At 41.4% G+C, this 15,799-nt stretch overlaps 2 protein-coding genes across 3 annotated transcripts in view; both read right to left on the bottom strand.

Annotated features, from left to right (window-relative positions):
• The window catches only part of LOC121934963 (cytochrome c oxidase assembly factor 8), a 723,331-nt gene that overhangs the window by 191,268 nt on the left and 516,264 nt on the right, over window positions 1–15,799 (bottom strand). The gene's annotated exons all lie outside the window — the stretch shown is intronic.
• TRMT61A (tRNA methyltransferase 61A) overlaps window positions 1–15,799 on the bottom strand; it is a 66,125-nt gene that overhangs the window by 46,231 nt on the left and 4,095 nt on the right. For both annotated transcript variants that reach the window (XM_042475917.1, XM_042475927.1), the window contains exon 2: window positions 15,019–15,383. In XM_042475917.1, the coding sequence (XP_042331851.1) occupies window positions 15,019–15,349 (331 nt within the window). In that variant the 5' untranslated portion in view covers window positions 15,350–15,383. The remainder of the gene's footprint in view (window positions 1–15,018; window positions 15,384–15,799) is intronic.

Here is a 15,799-nt window from a genome sequence, read left to right as displayed (position 1 = left end):
TAATCAGAAGCAGTACCTCTGTTGTAATTCCTTGTTGCAGTCTTGCTTGCAGATGGAAGGGGGATGGAAATGTCATCCTCTTGTGCCCGGATTGCCAGCTGGACAAACTTCCATTGCTTGATGCAGCTGCTGGTTGTTAAGGTAAGTTGGAAGGGGGGTGGTCAGGGCAGGACAAGTTATTTCATTACACTTTATTTTATTTTATTTTTCGTAACTAAGCATGTGATGTAGGATATGAGTGAACACTGTCATACTGTCCCATCAACATGCAGAGTACTTTGCTAAGTATGAAAAGACAGATCCCTGGCCTTAGGAGTTTACATTTTAGTATCTCACAAACCAAAGCAACAGAGACAATAAGGTGGAGATGGAGGAAGAGATAGACAGAGGAATAATACTCTGTGAACCAGCGAGTCCCTGGTTCCAAGCTCAACTCTACTGTTCAGTGCTTGGACAGATACTTTTCTAAATGTCATTTGTTGATAGTGCTTGTTTTGGTGTTTGAAAAAATACATCATCATTACTCATTCTAAAATTTCAAGAAGTAACTTGTTCCAGTACTCGTTGATCTGTCATTATGAGAGATGGATGAATTTATGATTAATAAGAGAATGGCATAAAGTTTGAAAAATTCCTTTCTAAACTACTCTAAAAGTGCCATTAAAACCCTTTTAAGAATAACTTTGGAAAGAAAAAAAAAATGATACTCGGTACATCAATCAAATAGAATTGTTTTAAACTGCTTTTTATCTTTTTAATGTACACATTTTAAAGTAGAATCCAAACACACAGCTGTGTTAGTCTGGAAAATCAATATGCAAAGTGACCTTGTAGCACTTTTGGGACTAACTGAAAGAAAGAAGTCGGTAGCATGGTAGCTTTCATAGACTTGAGCCTACCTCCTCAGATGCATTTTAAAGTGTTTTACTATTGTTAATAGTTTAATTCTATTTTAATGTTGACTTTTTGCATAGTCTTAACTTTATTGTAATCATTTTAATCTGTAAATTACCTTGAATTTCAGTTTTAGGAAAAAAGCAGGACATAAATAAAGATTATGATGATGACTGATGATGATGATGATACTATTGCATCAAGAGGTACTGGCGACCTCATTATACAACACTGGAAGAAGCAGTTCTGTCATTGTTGCATGAAGAGGTACTGGCTCTCTCCTTATGCAACTCTGGAAGAAGCAGATGAATTATTGTTGTAGAAAGAAATACTGGACACCTCTTTATGCAGTGTTGTAAGGAGAGGGGGAAAAAACCTCAAAGGATTCCAGCCATTTCTTCCAAGTTCTGAGTCACTCTGTCCCCCTTCCTTTATTTGCCACATGGGAGAACTCAACTACTTCCAATGTGGCATTCCCTGGCAAGCCCAGGAGATGCGACCCCTCCCAGGATAGCAATGTTTACCGAGATTGAGATGTGATAACCCCGCTGGCAAACCACGGGATTATGACTTGCCTTCTGGTTGACAATGCTTTATCCATAATTGGATAAGCCCATGTTGATTCGGCTGAGCCAGTGTACACATCCTGCTCCCTTTGCTAATTGGAATTTTCCTGAATACACATTGGTCCGATTTCCCAAATTGCCTTCTGATGTACTATGAGATAATGTAAACCTGATGTAACCCTAATGTGAATAAAAGGGCTGGCCAAGACCTGGCCAGCTAAGCTTTGCACCCCCATTCCTGTCTCTGCGTCTCTTTGCTGCGACATTCCAAGACTGCTTTAACAATGACCAAGATCTTAAAACCATGTCTTATGAGGAGCAGCTTAGTGAGCTAGGTATATTTAGCCTGGAAAAGAGAAGATTAGGAGGTGACATGATGATAACCATGTTTAAGTATTTGAAAGTATATAGAGGATGGAGCAAGCTTGTTTTCTGCTGCTCCAGAGACTAACTAAGACATAGGGTAAAGGATTCAAGCTACAGGAAAAGAGATTCCACCTAAATATTAGAAATAACTACCTGATGGAAAAGGCTGTTCAACAGTGGAGCACACTCCCTCGGAGTGTGGTGGAGTCTCCTTCTTTGAAGATTTTTAAACAGAGGCTGGGTGGCCATCTGTTAGCAGTGCTTTGGTTGCATATTCCTCCATGGCAGAAGGAGGTTGAATTGGATGGCCCTTGGGGTCTCTTCCAATTCTATGATTCTAATGCACATGAAGTGTTCTGAACAATCTATAATAGTATTGCATTTAATAAGCGTTAGCCAAAGATGAGTGAGCAGGGAATGGTCAGCGTGCTCTGCACCCCTTTGTACCCAGACAGGGGAGGAATAGCACCCATCCATGGACATAGTGTAGCTTTTTGAGCATCTGAATAAGTCCCCTTTAAGTTCATTCCCATTAGTTGCAAAGGCTAGCAAGTGGCAGTCATTTCCATGTTGTTCTCACTGGAGATGCATGCAGATTCACCTTGCCACATGTGCTCCCCTGCTGGGGAAAATCTCCATCTCCTCTATCTGCATGAAGCAACTGGAAATAGGTATCCAAAGAAGGGCTAGATGTGGATAGAGAAGGACCAGAGCCCCAAGTCCAGACATAATTTGTTCTGTGAGAGTGGCCTTGGAGCAACCAGTTGGGCCCCAGGGCCTAAAACAGTTCTCTGATCCTATAATTAAAAAACAACACCAAGACAGTTTTGCTAGATGGAAACCTTCCTCCTCAAACCCAGCACAGAAATGCAGTGGGCTGCTGTAGAAAGGTTGTAGCTTTCTATCCTACCTCTCCCGCCCCCCAGCAAGCTAGTAAATGTTTTGCAAGCTATTAACTTTAGTGGCCTTATTTATGAGACTGACCTATAAATGTCTATATAAAAAGTAAGCAATATGTAGCTCAGGCAAGAGCAGAAATTCTCGGAGTGGGGAGGAGGAGGAAAGTAAATAATGCTTCTGTTTTCCTCTTCACCTTTCAGAAGTTGGTTGAGACTATCCCTGTCCCAAGGAATGGCACTGACTGAAGAAAAGGAACAGAGCATTTTTGCCCTTCACCTAGGCCTATGTTTCTCTCCACCCATTCAGTTCTCTCACTTGGTGGCCTTGGCCATAGCATCCCTCTCAGGAAAGGAGAACCTCTGGAGGTGTGAGAGAAGAAAGGATATAGATGAGAGAAGAAAGTTTTAAAAAAGCATGAAATGCAGTGGTCCCTCCACATGCACTGGGGTTAGAAGTGATTAGATAGAAGACAGAAAAATATAATCATAGAGTTGGAAGGGACCCCAAGGGCCATGTAGTCCAACCCCCTGCCATGCAGGAATCTGCAACCAAAGCATTCTTGAAAGATGCTCATCAAATCTGTATTTAAAGGCCCTCAAAGAAAGAGTGTTCATCAGTGAAGGGTAGATGTCCTTTTTTATGTCAGCAAGTGGCTTTGGAGGACCTAAATCATCTAAATGCACCAGAACCTGTCTAATTATGGAAGCTAAGCATGGTCAGTCCTGGTTAGTACTTGGAAAGGAGACCACCAATGAATACCAGAGATGCCGAAGGCTATATTTCAGAGGAAAGAACTGGCAAAACTATTCCTTGCCTAAGTTCACAGAACTTGTTTTCTCGTGTTCTTCTTTGGCTGGAGGAAGAAAAGTACAGTTGGCCCTTCTTATCCATAGATTTTTTTATCCATGGATTCAAGCTTGAAAATATTCAAAAATAAAGTATAAATTCCAAATATCAAACCTTGATTTTTCAGTTTATATAAGGGACACCTTATTATCCCATTGTATTTAATGGGACTTGAGCATCCACAGAGTTTGTTATCCATGGGCGTCCTGGAACCAAACCTCAGCGGATACAAAGGGACCACTGTACTGACTTCCAACAACCACCCTGAATCCCATTTTAGAAGAAAGGTGGGACATAGATCCCATAACCAAATAAAATAAATAAATAAACGCCTTTGACTAACAATATCCAGGCCACATAACCTGAATACATTTTAAGTCAGAGCTGGGGAAAGTTACTTTTTTTTTAGCTTCAGCTCCCACAATCGCCCAGATATCCAGGGGTTCAAGGAGTTATAATCCAAAAAAGTAACTTTTCCCAGCTCTCCACTCTTGTTGCCTCAACTTGCATGGCCACTCTTAAAAAAATTAATCCGGAAGATGTGGAGCTGTACAGGTCCTTACATTCCTAGGTTCTTGCAAATTACTGTAAATCATAATTGGAGAGTTGCAAATAAAGAGAGTTGTAGAGCCAGCTTGTAGTGGTCTGAGTGTTGAAACTATGACTCTAGAGGCCAGGGGGTATAATCCCTGCTCAGCCATGGAAACCCACTGGGTGACCTCGGGCAAGTCACATTCTCTCAGCCTCTGAGGAAGGCCTAGAGTAGACAAACTTCCTCTGAACAAATCTTGCCAAGAAAACCCAGTGGTAGGTTCATCTTCAGGTCTCTGTAAGTCAAAAACAACTTGAAGGCACACAACAACAATAAATAAAGAGCCATTTATCCACCAGGCAAATAAAAGGTATACAAAAGAAAAGGGGCATAAAACATTTCCTCCCTTGACTTCTGCAAACTCGTCTTCTCAATTTACATTCAGGTCACATCTATTTCTACAAACCAGTGTATCCATCAACCCTAAAATGGGCCTGGAGACCTTCTGAAATGTGGTCAATGCAGTGAAAGCTTGGTTGAAATTTCAAGGTCTCCTTTCACCCTGTCGCTGGCGAGCCAGACGTACTTCCTAAAACAGCAAGGAAGCCCAGCAATTCCTGGCCAAGTTGCCCTGATTCAACTCTCTTTTGAAACAGTACGTCCGCCCTTTAGCTCTCCCAGAACACATCCATCATGCATGTGCTCAGTGTACGAATGAGAACAAAATCTAGGTTGCTTCCCACTGTTGCTGTTAAGTGCTGGTCTCAGCGGCCTCAGTTGCTGCTCCAGGAGTCAGCTGCGCATACAAATGTCATCTGCAGACCACACTCTACAAATCTACCTATACCCGCCATTGCTGTTCCCAAGCCACACTGCAACAAAAAGCCAGATTAAATATTTAATAACTCTGTAAATGCTCTGCACAGCCAAATTAAATCGCCTTTATCTTAAATTCATGATTCAGCCACCACCAGGGACTGGAGGGATTCCACCTGCAGAGATACAGCTGCCTCATGCCTCTAGAGACCTGGGTCCACGGTTCAGACCTGCATGGTTGCTTCTCCCAGGAATTGCAATGGTTGATTCATCCTTTAACAAGAGCAGAAGCAATTCCCCCTACTCAGCAACACTCATCCAGTCTTTCTTTTTGGATTGCAGTTCCCAGAATCCACGAGTCTGCAGAGTTGGTGGCCACAACAGCTGGTGGAAGTCAAGGATTTGTACTCCAAAAACTAGCTTTTCCAATCCCCCTTCCCTCAATCTTTCTTTCTCCCCCCACCCCCTCTCTCACACAAACTCGCATACAAGACATTTGCGGTTTTGAGTGTTGGACTACGACTCTGGGTTCAAGGTTTGATTCCATGCTCAACCATGGGTGACCTTGGGCAAGAAATCACACTCTCTCAGCCTCAGGGGAAGGCAATGGCAAACCTCCTCTGAACAAATCTTGCCAAGAAAGCCCCATGATAGGGGAAAGCCTGTAAGTCAGAAATGACTTGAAGGCACACGACCACAACCACAAACAAGGCTTTAAAAAGTTTACCCAAAGGTGTTATATAGTTTTAATTTGTTTTAAACCTTTTTGTTTTTTTAAAACTGTATTTGATATTTCAACATGCAGTTTAATATTGTAGTAATTTAATTCTGTTTTAATGCACTATTTTGTAAGTTTTAACTATAGTGTTTTTTAATATTGTAAGCCGCCATGAGTCGAGAAGGGTGTGATAACAACAACAACAACAATTTAAATACAGGACCATTAAGCCCACCGTACTCTCCAATAAAAAAAGCAGGAAAGGGGTATAAAACATTTCCACTCTTGATGCATTTCTATTTCTGTCCTCCACAATTTTCCTTCCAGACAGCTACTCTCTCTCTGGTTTTGCTTTGCGAACGAAGATTCAGGAAGGACGCATCCTGCGCTTTGTACAAGCGCGTTGGTGACTAAAAAGGCCAATCTGGGACAAACATGTTCGGTTGCAGAAAGCACAGCGGAAAGTCTCCTTGGGTGATGTTTCCGGATTGTGGTTCTTTCTGGGTTGTTGTTTCTCTTCAAGACTCGTTCGCCGTGAGCTTTCAAAAAAGGCTGCAGCATCGTGGATAGTGCGTCTCCATGCCTCCCGATGTGAGGCCAGGGCAGACCATTGTTGGTGATCAATTTGGTGACAACTACTATTAGCCATTTATTCCTATTTCTTTTCTTTGTGCTGATTCACCTTGCCTTAGTGTGCATCTACAGAGATAATGCAGTTTGACAACACTTTAACTGCCATGACTCCATCCTACAGAATCTTGAGATATGTAGTTTTGTGAGGCACCAGCATTCTTTGGCAGAAAAGGCTAAAGACCTTGTAAAACTACAAATCCCAGGATTCTATAGAATGTAGCTACTGCACTTAAAGTTGTGTCAAACTGTATTGTTTCTACAGGACATGATGTAAATGTTGTTGTTGTGTGCCTTCAAGTAGCTTCCAACTTATGGCAACCCCAAGACAACCTTATCATAGGTTTTTCTTCTTGGTAAGTTTCTTCATCCTCTGAGGCTGAGAGAGTGTGACTTGCCCACTGAAGCCTACTCTCCTAGTCCAAGGCTCAAACTACTATATTATGCTTGCTCTCACCAATATACATATAAATTATATATTACTCTAAATAAATTATAAATAGTGAATTGATTTCTTCTACTCTATCCACCCATTCCCATATTTCTACTTACATTCGCCCCCAAATGGCTTTTGCTTTTGCAATTTATCTTCTGCATCTTTGTTTCTTTTTAATTATTTTCAGCTGATGACATATTACCCCAGGTCCAAGATATGCCCCTTGCATTTCCCTCCATCTAATCTCATTTCTGTTCTTCTGACTTCTTTCCTTGCAGGTTATTAAACTGTCATTGTTCTATTAATAAACCCATCAATCTCCACCATCTTGCTGCTTCATGTGAGTTCTTTGGTTTGGTCTGATCACACCTGCTCTTTAGGGCATTTTTCTTTTTCAGACATACTGCTTTAGGCACTAGAAAGTTGCTGACATGTTTTTCTCCCCTATTATTTTCCCCATCTTTCCTTCTTTACTTGTTTTTCCTCTTCTTTAGGGTTTCTTTCCATTCCCGCCTTTGAATATTTGACTGTGATTTATCTCTTCACAACAATAATGCTTAATTTCTTCTGCCTATGTTCGTTTGGCTTCCCTTCCATGTTCTTTTGCACTCATTTTATTTGTTCTTGTGTAGAATTCACTTCTGACTTATGGCAATCCTAATGCAAACGTATCACAGGGCTTTCTTGCCAGGCTTCTTCAGAGGGGGCTTGCCATTGCCATCTCCGGAGGCTGAGAGTATGTGACTTGCCCAAGGTCACCCAGTGGGATTACATGGCCGAGCTGGGATAAGAACCATAGTCTTCAGAGGCATAGTTCAACACTCAGATCACTCCACTACACTGTAGTCATTTCATAGGTGATATCAATATTTATTTTAATTGTGTTGGTCTCAATGCTTCCCTTTATATCTTGATGCTTTCCATCACTTTGGTGGGCCTCAACTCTCTAGCCACTTTGCTGGTTAGTCTTTGGATTCTAATGATAACTTTTTCCTATGATTTCCTCCTGATTCCTCCATCTCCAAACCTACATTCATCTACCTGAATGTGCTTAGGAATGTGTGTCCCACTGCAGAAATAATCCAGTTTAACATCATTTTAACTGCTGTGGCTCAATGATATGGAATTCTGGGAATGGTAGTTTGTTGAGGCACCATAAAATGGAGGACATTCAAGAAAAATGGAGGACGTGACCAAATAAAACTTGCTAGCACTCATATAAATATAAATTCTTGCTTCTTTGTCATGTTTAGAATGGGAGACATTTTGGTCACCCTGTTTGTTGTGGCACCATAGGTCTCTGACTAAATACCTCACAAAACTAGTTCCCAGAATTCCACAGTACTGATCCATGGCAGTTAAAGTGGTGTCAAACCAGATTATTTCTGCAGTGATGAAGCCGGAATCTTATCAGATGCATTTTAACCTATCAGAATGGCAGGGAGGACTATAAAACTTGGAAACTACCTAAGGAAAGAGGCATGGTCCTCTGCAAGTCCCACAGTGTCAGATTTAGACCTTCCCCTCTTCAAGAAGGCAAGGTTCAGCTCCAAGGCTTGATGTTCTGCACCTCATGAGGAAGTGGTTTTTCTTAATGCAAGATTGTTACACTACAACAGCAGTTTTCCCAGGTGGACTCTTATACAAGGTCTTACACAAGCTCTCAGGATGCATGCTAGCACAGGACACTGCACCATCTCACGTAAAAATCTTCTGCTCATTCTTGCACAACAGTTCATGGAACCATGCCATTACCAAGAATTCTTCCCCTAACCTAAACCTGGATCCACCTTGTGCAGAGCGGCCAGAAGCAAAAAGGATACAACTCACCTGTACCTTCAGCTGTTGTGTAGATTCTCAATTGTTGGATTTCCATTGGTCTTTGAACTTCTGCTTTCACAAGCTTTGGCCGAGGCAGTCAATGGGAAGGGATTCTGGAAGTCAACTTTCAAAACATTTGGAGCAGTGGTTCCCAAACTTTGGTCCTCCAGGTATTTTGGACTTCAGATCTCAGAATTCCCAATTGTTGGCAAGCTGGCTGGGGTTTCTGGGAGCTGAAGTCCAAAACATCTGGGGGATCAAAGTTTGGAAATCACTGATCTAGAGGGCCAAGGATTGAAATTCATCAATATGGAAAAAGAAATTTCACAGAAATCACTTTTCAAATTGAAATTCTCTCCTCTGTGCAATTGAAAAAGTTACAGGGACCTCATTCAAAGCCACTTCTGTGAGCATCTCAAAATTTGTGAAGGGTTTCATTTAAAGAATCTGACATCTTTATGGTTAACAACTTGCCAACACAAAAACAATAACCCCATGTCTTTCAGCTGTAGCTTGCTTGGCATCTACCACATACACAAAACAATTAGGAACGCTACACTACATGCAACTGAAAAATGTGTAAATCAGCCACTTCCCACAGATTTCGTGAACACTTCCAATGTAGCTCTTTGCACTGAGCAAAGTGCCTTCCTCTGCCTCACAGTATGTACTGCTGTGCAACTTACAACATAAAAACACCTGTAAGTAGAACAAGCCGGAACAGTACAATATTAAAATACAAGCTCTAGAAGCTGGCATGACATATGATTAAACATCATGCTCATCAAGTTGACAATTAGTTTTTAACATTCAGCCAGATTCAACACCCTGAGTTCCTGGCACAAACACAATGGAGTTCACTTGCAAAACTACCTTACTCTAACTGGCATATATGTAAATATCTCCCCTCTGTTAATGACATAATACAAGATACGGGAATGTACAGAAAGAACAGGATCTACTGCAAGATCTCTGTATAATGTGCAATAGATTGGCAAAGGTTTCCAAGTCTCAACTGCTTAACAACAGTAACAACAAAATGTTCCTGCTGTCCTGCCACTAAACTATATTGTTGAAATAAAGATGCTGTAGAGAGACATAAGTGAATTTTGTAAAGAAAGTCTGAGAAGACAGTTGGGAAACCCAAAATTTGTTCTGTTGTAATAATAATAATACAGTAATAATAATAATAATAATAATAATAATAATAATAGTGTCTATGAAATACTTGACCTTTACTTAACAATGTTAAAGGCTTCTGGACATTGTTGTACAGGGTGGTCCCAGGGGGTTAAGTTGCTGCCATTTTGGAGCATAATTTTAGATTATTGTGATGTTTATATTCTGTAGTTTCTCGTTTAGATTTGATTATTTTGATACAAGATTACCTAACAGTCTTGTACATTCTTGTTGTCCAATGTGCTGCTCTTTCATCCTAGCTACTTGTTTGCAAGATTACTGAATAATCTTGTACATGTTAGATGGGTGAAACAACAAAATTAATGTACAAACAAACATGAACAGCTAACCAAACCTTTTCTGATGAGTCAAATATACAGTGGTATTTGAAAAACTACACAACTTACTTGTTGTGCACCTTCAAGTCATTTCCAACTTATGGCAACCCTAAGGCGATCCTGTCATGGGGCTTTCTTGGCACATTTATTCAGAGGGGTTTGCCATTGTCACCCTCAGAGGATGAGAGAGTGTGACTTGCCCAAGGCTACCCAGTGGGTTTCCATGGCCAAGCTGAGGGTCAAACCCTGGTCTCCAGAGTCCTAGACCAGTGCTCAAACCATGCTGGCTTTCACCCAACTTACCAGCCCACATATAAAACAATTACTGGACCAGGAGAGAAAAAGAAACCAGCACTTTTTCCCTTTCACAAATGTTTGCTCCTTGGTTATCCGAACAGGGTTCTTATTCACCACAAACTACCAAGAGAGGGTCGACTTTGATTAAACATCATGCTCATCAAGTTGACAATTAGTTTTTAACATTCAGCCAGATTGAATGTTAAAAACTAATGCTATGAGACTGAAGCCACCATTTGAATTTCCAGTCCAATCTCATTAGCCACTTATTGCATGACAATATATTTCGTAGTGTTCTCTACTTTCAGAATTCAGCACATCAAAGTTTATTCAGTCCCTGAACTATATACCAGGAATACAAATTTCCCACACAGAGGGGGAGAAACATCCTGCTGAATAAGGAAACAGGATAACAGATGGCATTTCGGCAGTCCAAGAAAGACACGGTCATGCCAGAAGGCTGCCAAAACTTATGCAATCATAACAATCTTGCTTTTACTCAACAGCCAAAGACGTTAGCTTATACCACTAGTAAACAAGTAGTTAGAATGAGACAGAAGAACACTGGACAGCAAGAATGTGGAAAAGTGCATCCCCCCTCCTCAGTTACGAAAATCTTTCCCAGGCTGCATCTGCACTGCAGAAATAATCTGGGTTGACACCACTTTCACTACCAGGAATCAATGCTATGAAATTCTGGGAACTGTAGTTTTGTGAGCCACAGCAAACTACAATTCTCAGAATTCCATAGCACTGAGCCATGCAAATTAAAGTGGTGTCAACCTGTATTATTTCTGCAGTGCAGATACAGTCCCAGAGTAGGCCTGCTAAAGAACTGCCTAAATCCAGTTCTTAGGCCTCATCTGCACTGCAGAAATAATCCAGTTTGACACCACTTTAACTGTTATGGCCCAATGCTATGGAATTCAGGGAGTTATAGTTTTTTGAGATATTTCGCCTTCTCTGTCAGAGTGCTCTGATGCCGCAACAAACTACAAATCTCAAGATCCCATAGCATGGCACTATGGCTGTTAAAGCAGCATCAACCTGTATTATTTCTGCAGTGGAGATGCAGCCTCAGTCCTAATTAGAGTATACCCACTGGATCAAAAGGAACTTGTCAAATCAAGACTTCTATGAGTTTCATTGGTACAGCAGGTCTATCCTAGTTGGGAGCAAAAACTGGATCTAGGCTCAAGTCTAGATTTAAATCTTGTAAACAGCCTTGGATCCCTTAGCAGGAGTAAAGCAGGATGTAAATTGAATAAATAAATAATAAGGATATCTAGGGTCCTTATTATTAACTGCCCTGGCTCAGTGCAAGGGACTCCTGGGAGTTGTAGTTTATTGCATCACCAGGGATCTCTGGGAAATAAGCAAGATGAACTTGAACTCCTAGTACAACAAAGCAAATATGATATAATAGGCCTCACTGAAACCTGGTGGGATGAGTCTCATGATTGGAATGTGGAAATAGGGGGGTATGACCTTTTTAAGAGAAATACACCAAACAGGAAAGGAGGAGGAATAGCACTATATGTCAGAGATATTTACACCAGTGAAGAGATCCAGGACATCAGTCATGGAAGCCAGGTGGAGAGCATCTGGATAAAAATCAAAGGGGAGGGAAACAACAAGGATGTTACGGTGGGAGTCTACTACAGACCCCCAAGTCAGACTGAGGAATTGGATGATATCTTTCTAGAACAGATGACCACACAGTCAGAAAGGAGAGATGTAGTAGTGATGGGCAACTTCAGCTATCCTGATATTTGCTGGAAGTCAAACTCAGCAAAATCCTCAAGGTCTAGTAAATTCCTCACTTGCCTGGAAGACAATTTCATGGTCCAAAAGGTGGAACAGGCAACAAGGGGGTCAGCTATTTTAGATCTGATCCTAACCAACAAGGATGACTTGGTTAATGGGGTGCAAGTGGTGGGATCATTAGGTGGAAGTGACCATGTTCTCCTGGAGTTTGTTATACAATGGAAAGCATTTGTTATACAATGGAATGCATAGTCAAACACGCATTCTAGACTTTAGGAGAGTGGATTTCAGTAAACTTAGAGAAGTATTGAGGGTGATCCCATGGTCAGAAATACTAAAAGGGAAGGGAGTTCAAGACGGATGGGAGTTTCTCAAAAGGGAGATACTGAAGGCACAATTTCAAACAGTTCCAGTGAGAAAGAAAAATCAGAGGTGTCTCAAGAAACCAGGATGGATGACTAAGGAACTTTCAACCGAGCTAAGTTTGAAACAGAACATGTATAAGAAATGGAAAAAGGGGGAAGTCACAAAAAAGGAATTCAAAGAAATAGCAGGCATGTGTAGGGGTAAAGTCAGAAAAGCTAAAGCGCAGAATGAACTCAGGCTTGCTAGAGAGGTTAAAAAGAATAAAAAGGGATTTTTTGGATATGTCCACAGCAAAAGGAAGAAGAAGGAAATGGAGGATAATGGAGCAGAGGACAGAATAGGGGAATTTCAGCACAGAATAAGTAAAGAGATAGTACAGGAATACCTTGTTAATCTAAATGAATTTAAGTCTCCGGGACCAGATGAACTCCATCCAAGGGTATTAAAAGAACTGGCAAATGTAATATCGGAGCCATTGGCAATAATCTTTGAAAACCTCTGGAAAACAGGAGAGATCCCAGCAGACTGGCGGAGGGCAAACGTTGTCCCCATCTTCAAAAAGGGGAAAAAAGAGGATCCCAACAATTATTGTCCAGTCAGTCTGACATCAATACCAGGAAAGATTCTGGAGCAGATCATTAAACAGAGAGTCTTTGAACATCTAGAAAGCAATGCCATAATCACAAAAAGTCAACATGGGTTTCAGAGGAACAAGTCATGCCAGACAAATCTGATCTCTTTCTTTGATAAAATTACCAGCTTGGTAGATGAAGGGAATGCTGTGGATATAGTATATCTTGATTTCAGTAAGGCCTTTGACAAGGTTTCCCATGACATACTTGCAAACAAGCTTGTAAAATGTGGGCTAGACAAAGTAACTGTTAAATGGATCTGTAACTGGTTGACCGGCCGAACCCAAAGGGTGCTCAACAATGGCTCCTTTTCATCCTGGAGAGAAGTGACCAGTGGGGTCCCACAGGGCTCTGTCCTGGGCCCAGTGCTATTCAACATCTTTATCAATGACCTGGATGACAGAATTGGGAGCATACTTATCAAATTTGCAGATGACACCAAATTAGGGGGAATAGCTAATACCCGAGAGGACAGGATCAAGATTCAAAATGACCTGAATAGACTAGAAAGCTGGGTCAAAGCTAACAAAATGAAGTTCAACACAGAGAATTGTAAGGTATTGCACTTAGGGTGGAAAAATGAAATGCACAGATATAGGATGGGTGACACCTGGCTGAATGAAATTACATGTGAAAGGGATCTGGGAGTCCAAGTAGACCACAAGTTCAACATGTGTCAACAGTGCGATGCGGCAGCTAAAAAGGCCAATGCAATTTTAGGCTGCATCAATAAAAGTATAGTGTCTAGATCAAGAGAAGTAATAGTGCCACTGTATTCTGCTCTGGTCAGGCCCCACCTAGAATATTGTGTCCAGTTCTGGGCACCACAATGCAAAAAGGACATTGAGAAACTGGAGCGTGTCCAGAGGAGGGCAACTAAAATGGTGAAAGGTCTGGAAACCTTGCCCTATGAGGAACGACTCAGGGAGCTGGGGATGTTTAGCCTGGAGAAGAGAAGGTTAAGAGGTGATATGATAGCCCTGTTTAAATATTTGAAAGGATGTCATATTGAAGAGGGAGCAACTTGTTTTCTGCTGCTCCAGAGAACAGGACCCGGAACAATGGATGCAAGCTACAGGAAAAGAGATTCCACTTGAACATTAGGAAGAACTTCCTGACAGTAAGGGCTGTTCGACAGTGGAACACACTCCCTCGGAGTGTAGTGGATTCTCCTTCCTTGGAGGTCTTTAAACAGAGGCTGGATGGCCATCTGTTGGGGATGCTTTGATTTGGATTTCCTGCATGGCAGGGGGTTGGACTGGATGGCCCTTGCGGTCTCTTCCAACTCTATGATTCTAAGACTAACTATCTTACAAAACTACAATTCCCAGAATTCCTTAGCACTGAACCAAGGAGTTAAAACGGCTTCAAACTGGATTATTTCCACAGTGTGTTTCAGACCAACATTACAATGAAGCTGGTGTCAATATTATTCCTAGGCTGGGTAACTAAGCTCTAAATTTAACTGTTAGACCCAACTACAGTACACTCATTTATTAAATGGAACATACATATTAACTTACTAGTGAGTTCCCACTGATTCAGTCTACTTTTCTTGGGATTATCAATGGGGTTTAAATCTATGGCCCTTGACTTCCCATCAGACTGTGGGGGATGCTAGGAGAGAGTCCCAGAATCAAACCTCAGCGAATAACAAGGGCTCATTGTATTTACAGTAGAAGAATAAAAGGAAAGAAAGGTTCCAAAATCTTTAAAAGCATATGGGACTGTTTCTTTTTATTCTTCCACATTTTATATAAAGGACACCATTTTACTATGCCATTGTATTTAATGGGACTTGAGCATCCACAGATTTTGGTATCCACAGAGGGGTCCTGGAACCAAATCTCAGGGGATACCAAGGGCCCAATATAGCATCATAAAAGCCTTGTGACAAAAAAAAAACTTAATTACCTGATTCACACACAATGGATCCTGGCTTCAGCTCGAGCATCATGGTGATGAGAGAGATATCTGTTGAGTACAGAATTTGTGTTCGATGGGGGAGATTAAGAGTCCACAGTTCAGGGGTTGGATGAAGAATATAGACCCATCCGCCTTTGCTACAGGTCACCTTGGAGCCATATGGTTTGCCTATGAGGTCCGTCGAGTGCCTGATCACACCATACTTGGTCTGAGTTTTACCACCATCTTGCACCTTCACCGGAAACATGGACTCATGGCCCAAGAAGACCACAGCTGTGTCCCCTTCTTTGATTGTATCTCCATATTCAACAAAACTCATTCTGATAATCTTGTGGATGATAAATTAGTTGACGCTAAGGACAAAGGAGACATGCTTCAGAATCTAAACATCAATTTGCCTTTCTATGGAAAATATTTGCTCACTTACATCACTTCTGCTTCACCCTTCCAATCTTTGACTCCCAGATAGGAATCATGCAGCCCTGCAAATCTCATTGTACTGTTGCTCCCATCAGCCCTTGTCGGCACTGCCAACAGTGCTATCTGATGGGAGTCACAATCCAACAACATCTAGAGGGCCACGTTCCCCATCTAAATCTTGGAGATAAGTTTAGGTTTGCCAGAGGCAAAAGAGGGCACGGTTTTAATAACTGTGATCAAGGAAACTTGTATGACAAGCTATACCTGCTGAATTCTCTCTGCTATGTAATTATATTAAAAGTTCTTTGGATACTACCCAGCTATCCCCTTTATATAATCCAAGGCCTCA

Source organism: Sceloporus undulatus, chromosome 1 (assembly GCF_019175285.1).
Source record: "Sceloporus undulatus isolate JIND9_A2432 ecotype Alabama chromosome 1, SceUnd_v1.1, whole genome shotgun sequence".
NCBI classification, from domain to species: domain Eukaryota; kingdom Metazoa; phylum Chordata; class Lepidosauria; order Squamata; family Phrynosomatidae; genus Sceloporus; species Sceloporus undulatus.
This window is presented reverse-complemented; position numbering and strand designations above follow the sequence as displayed.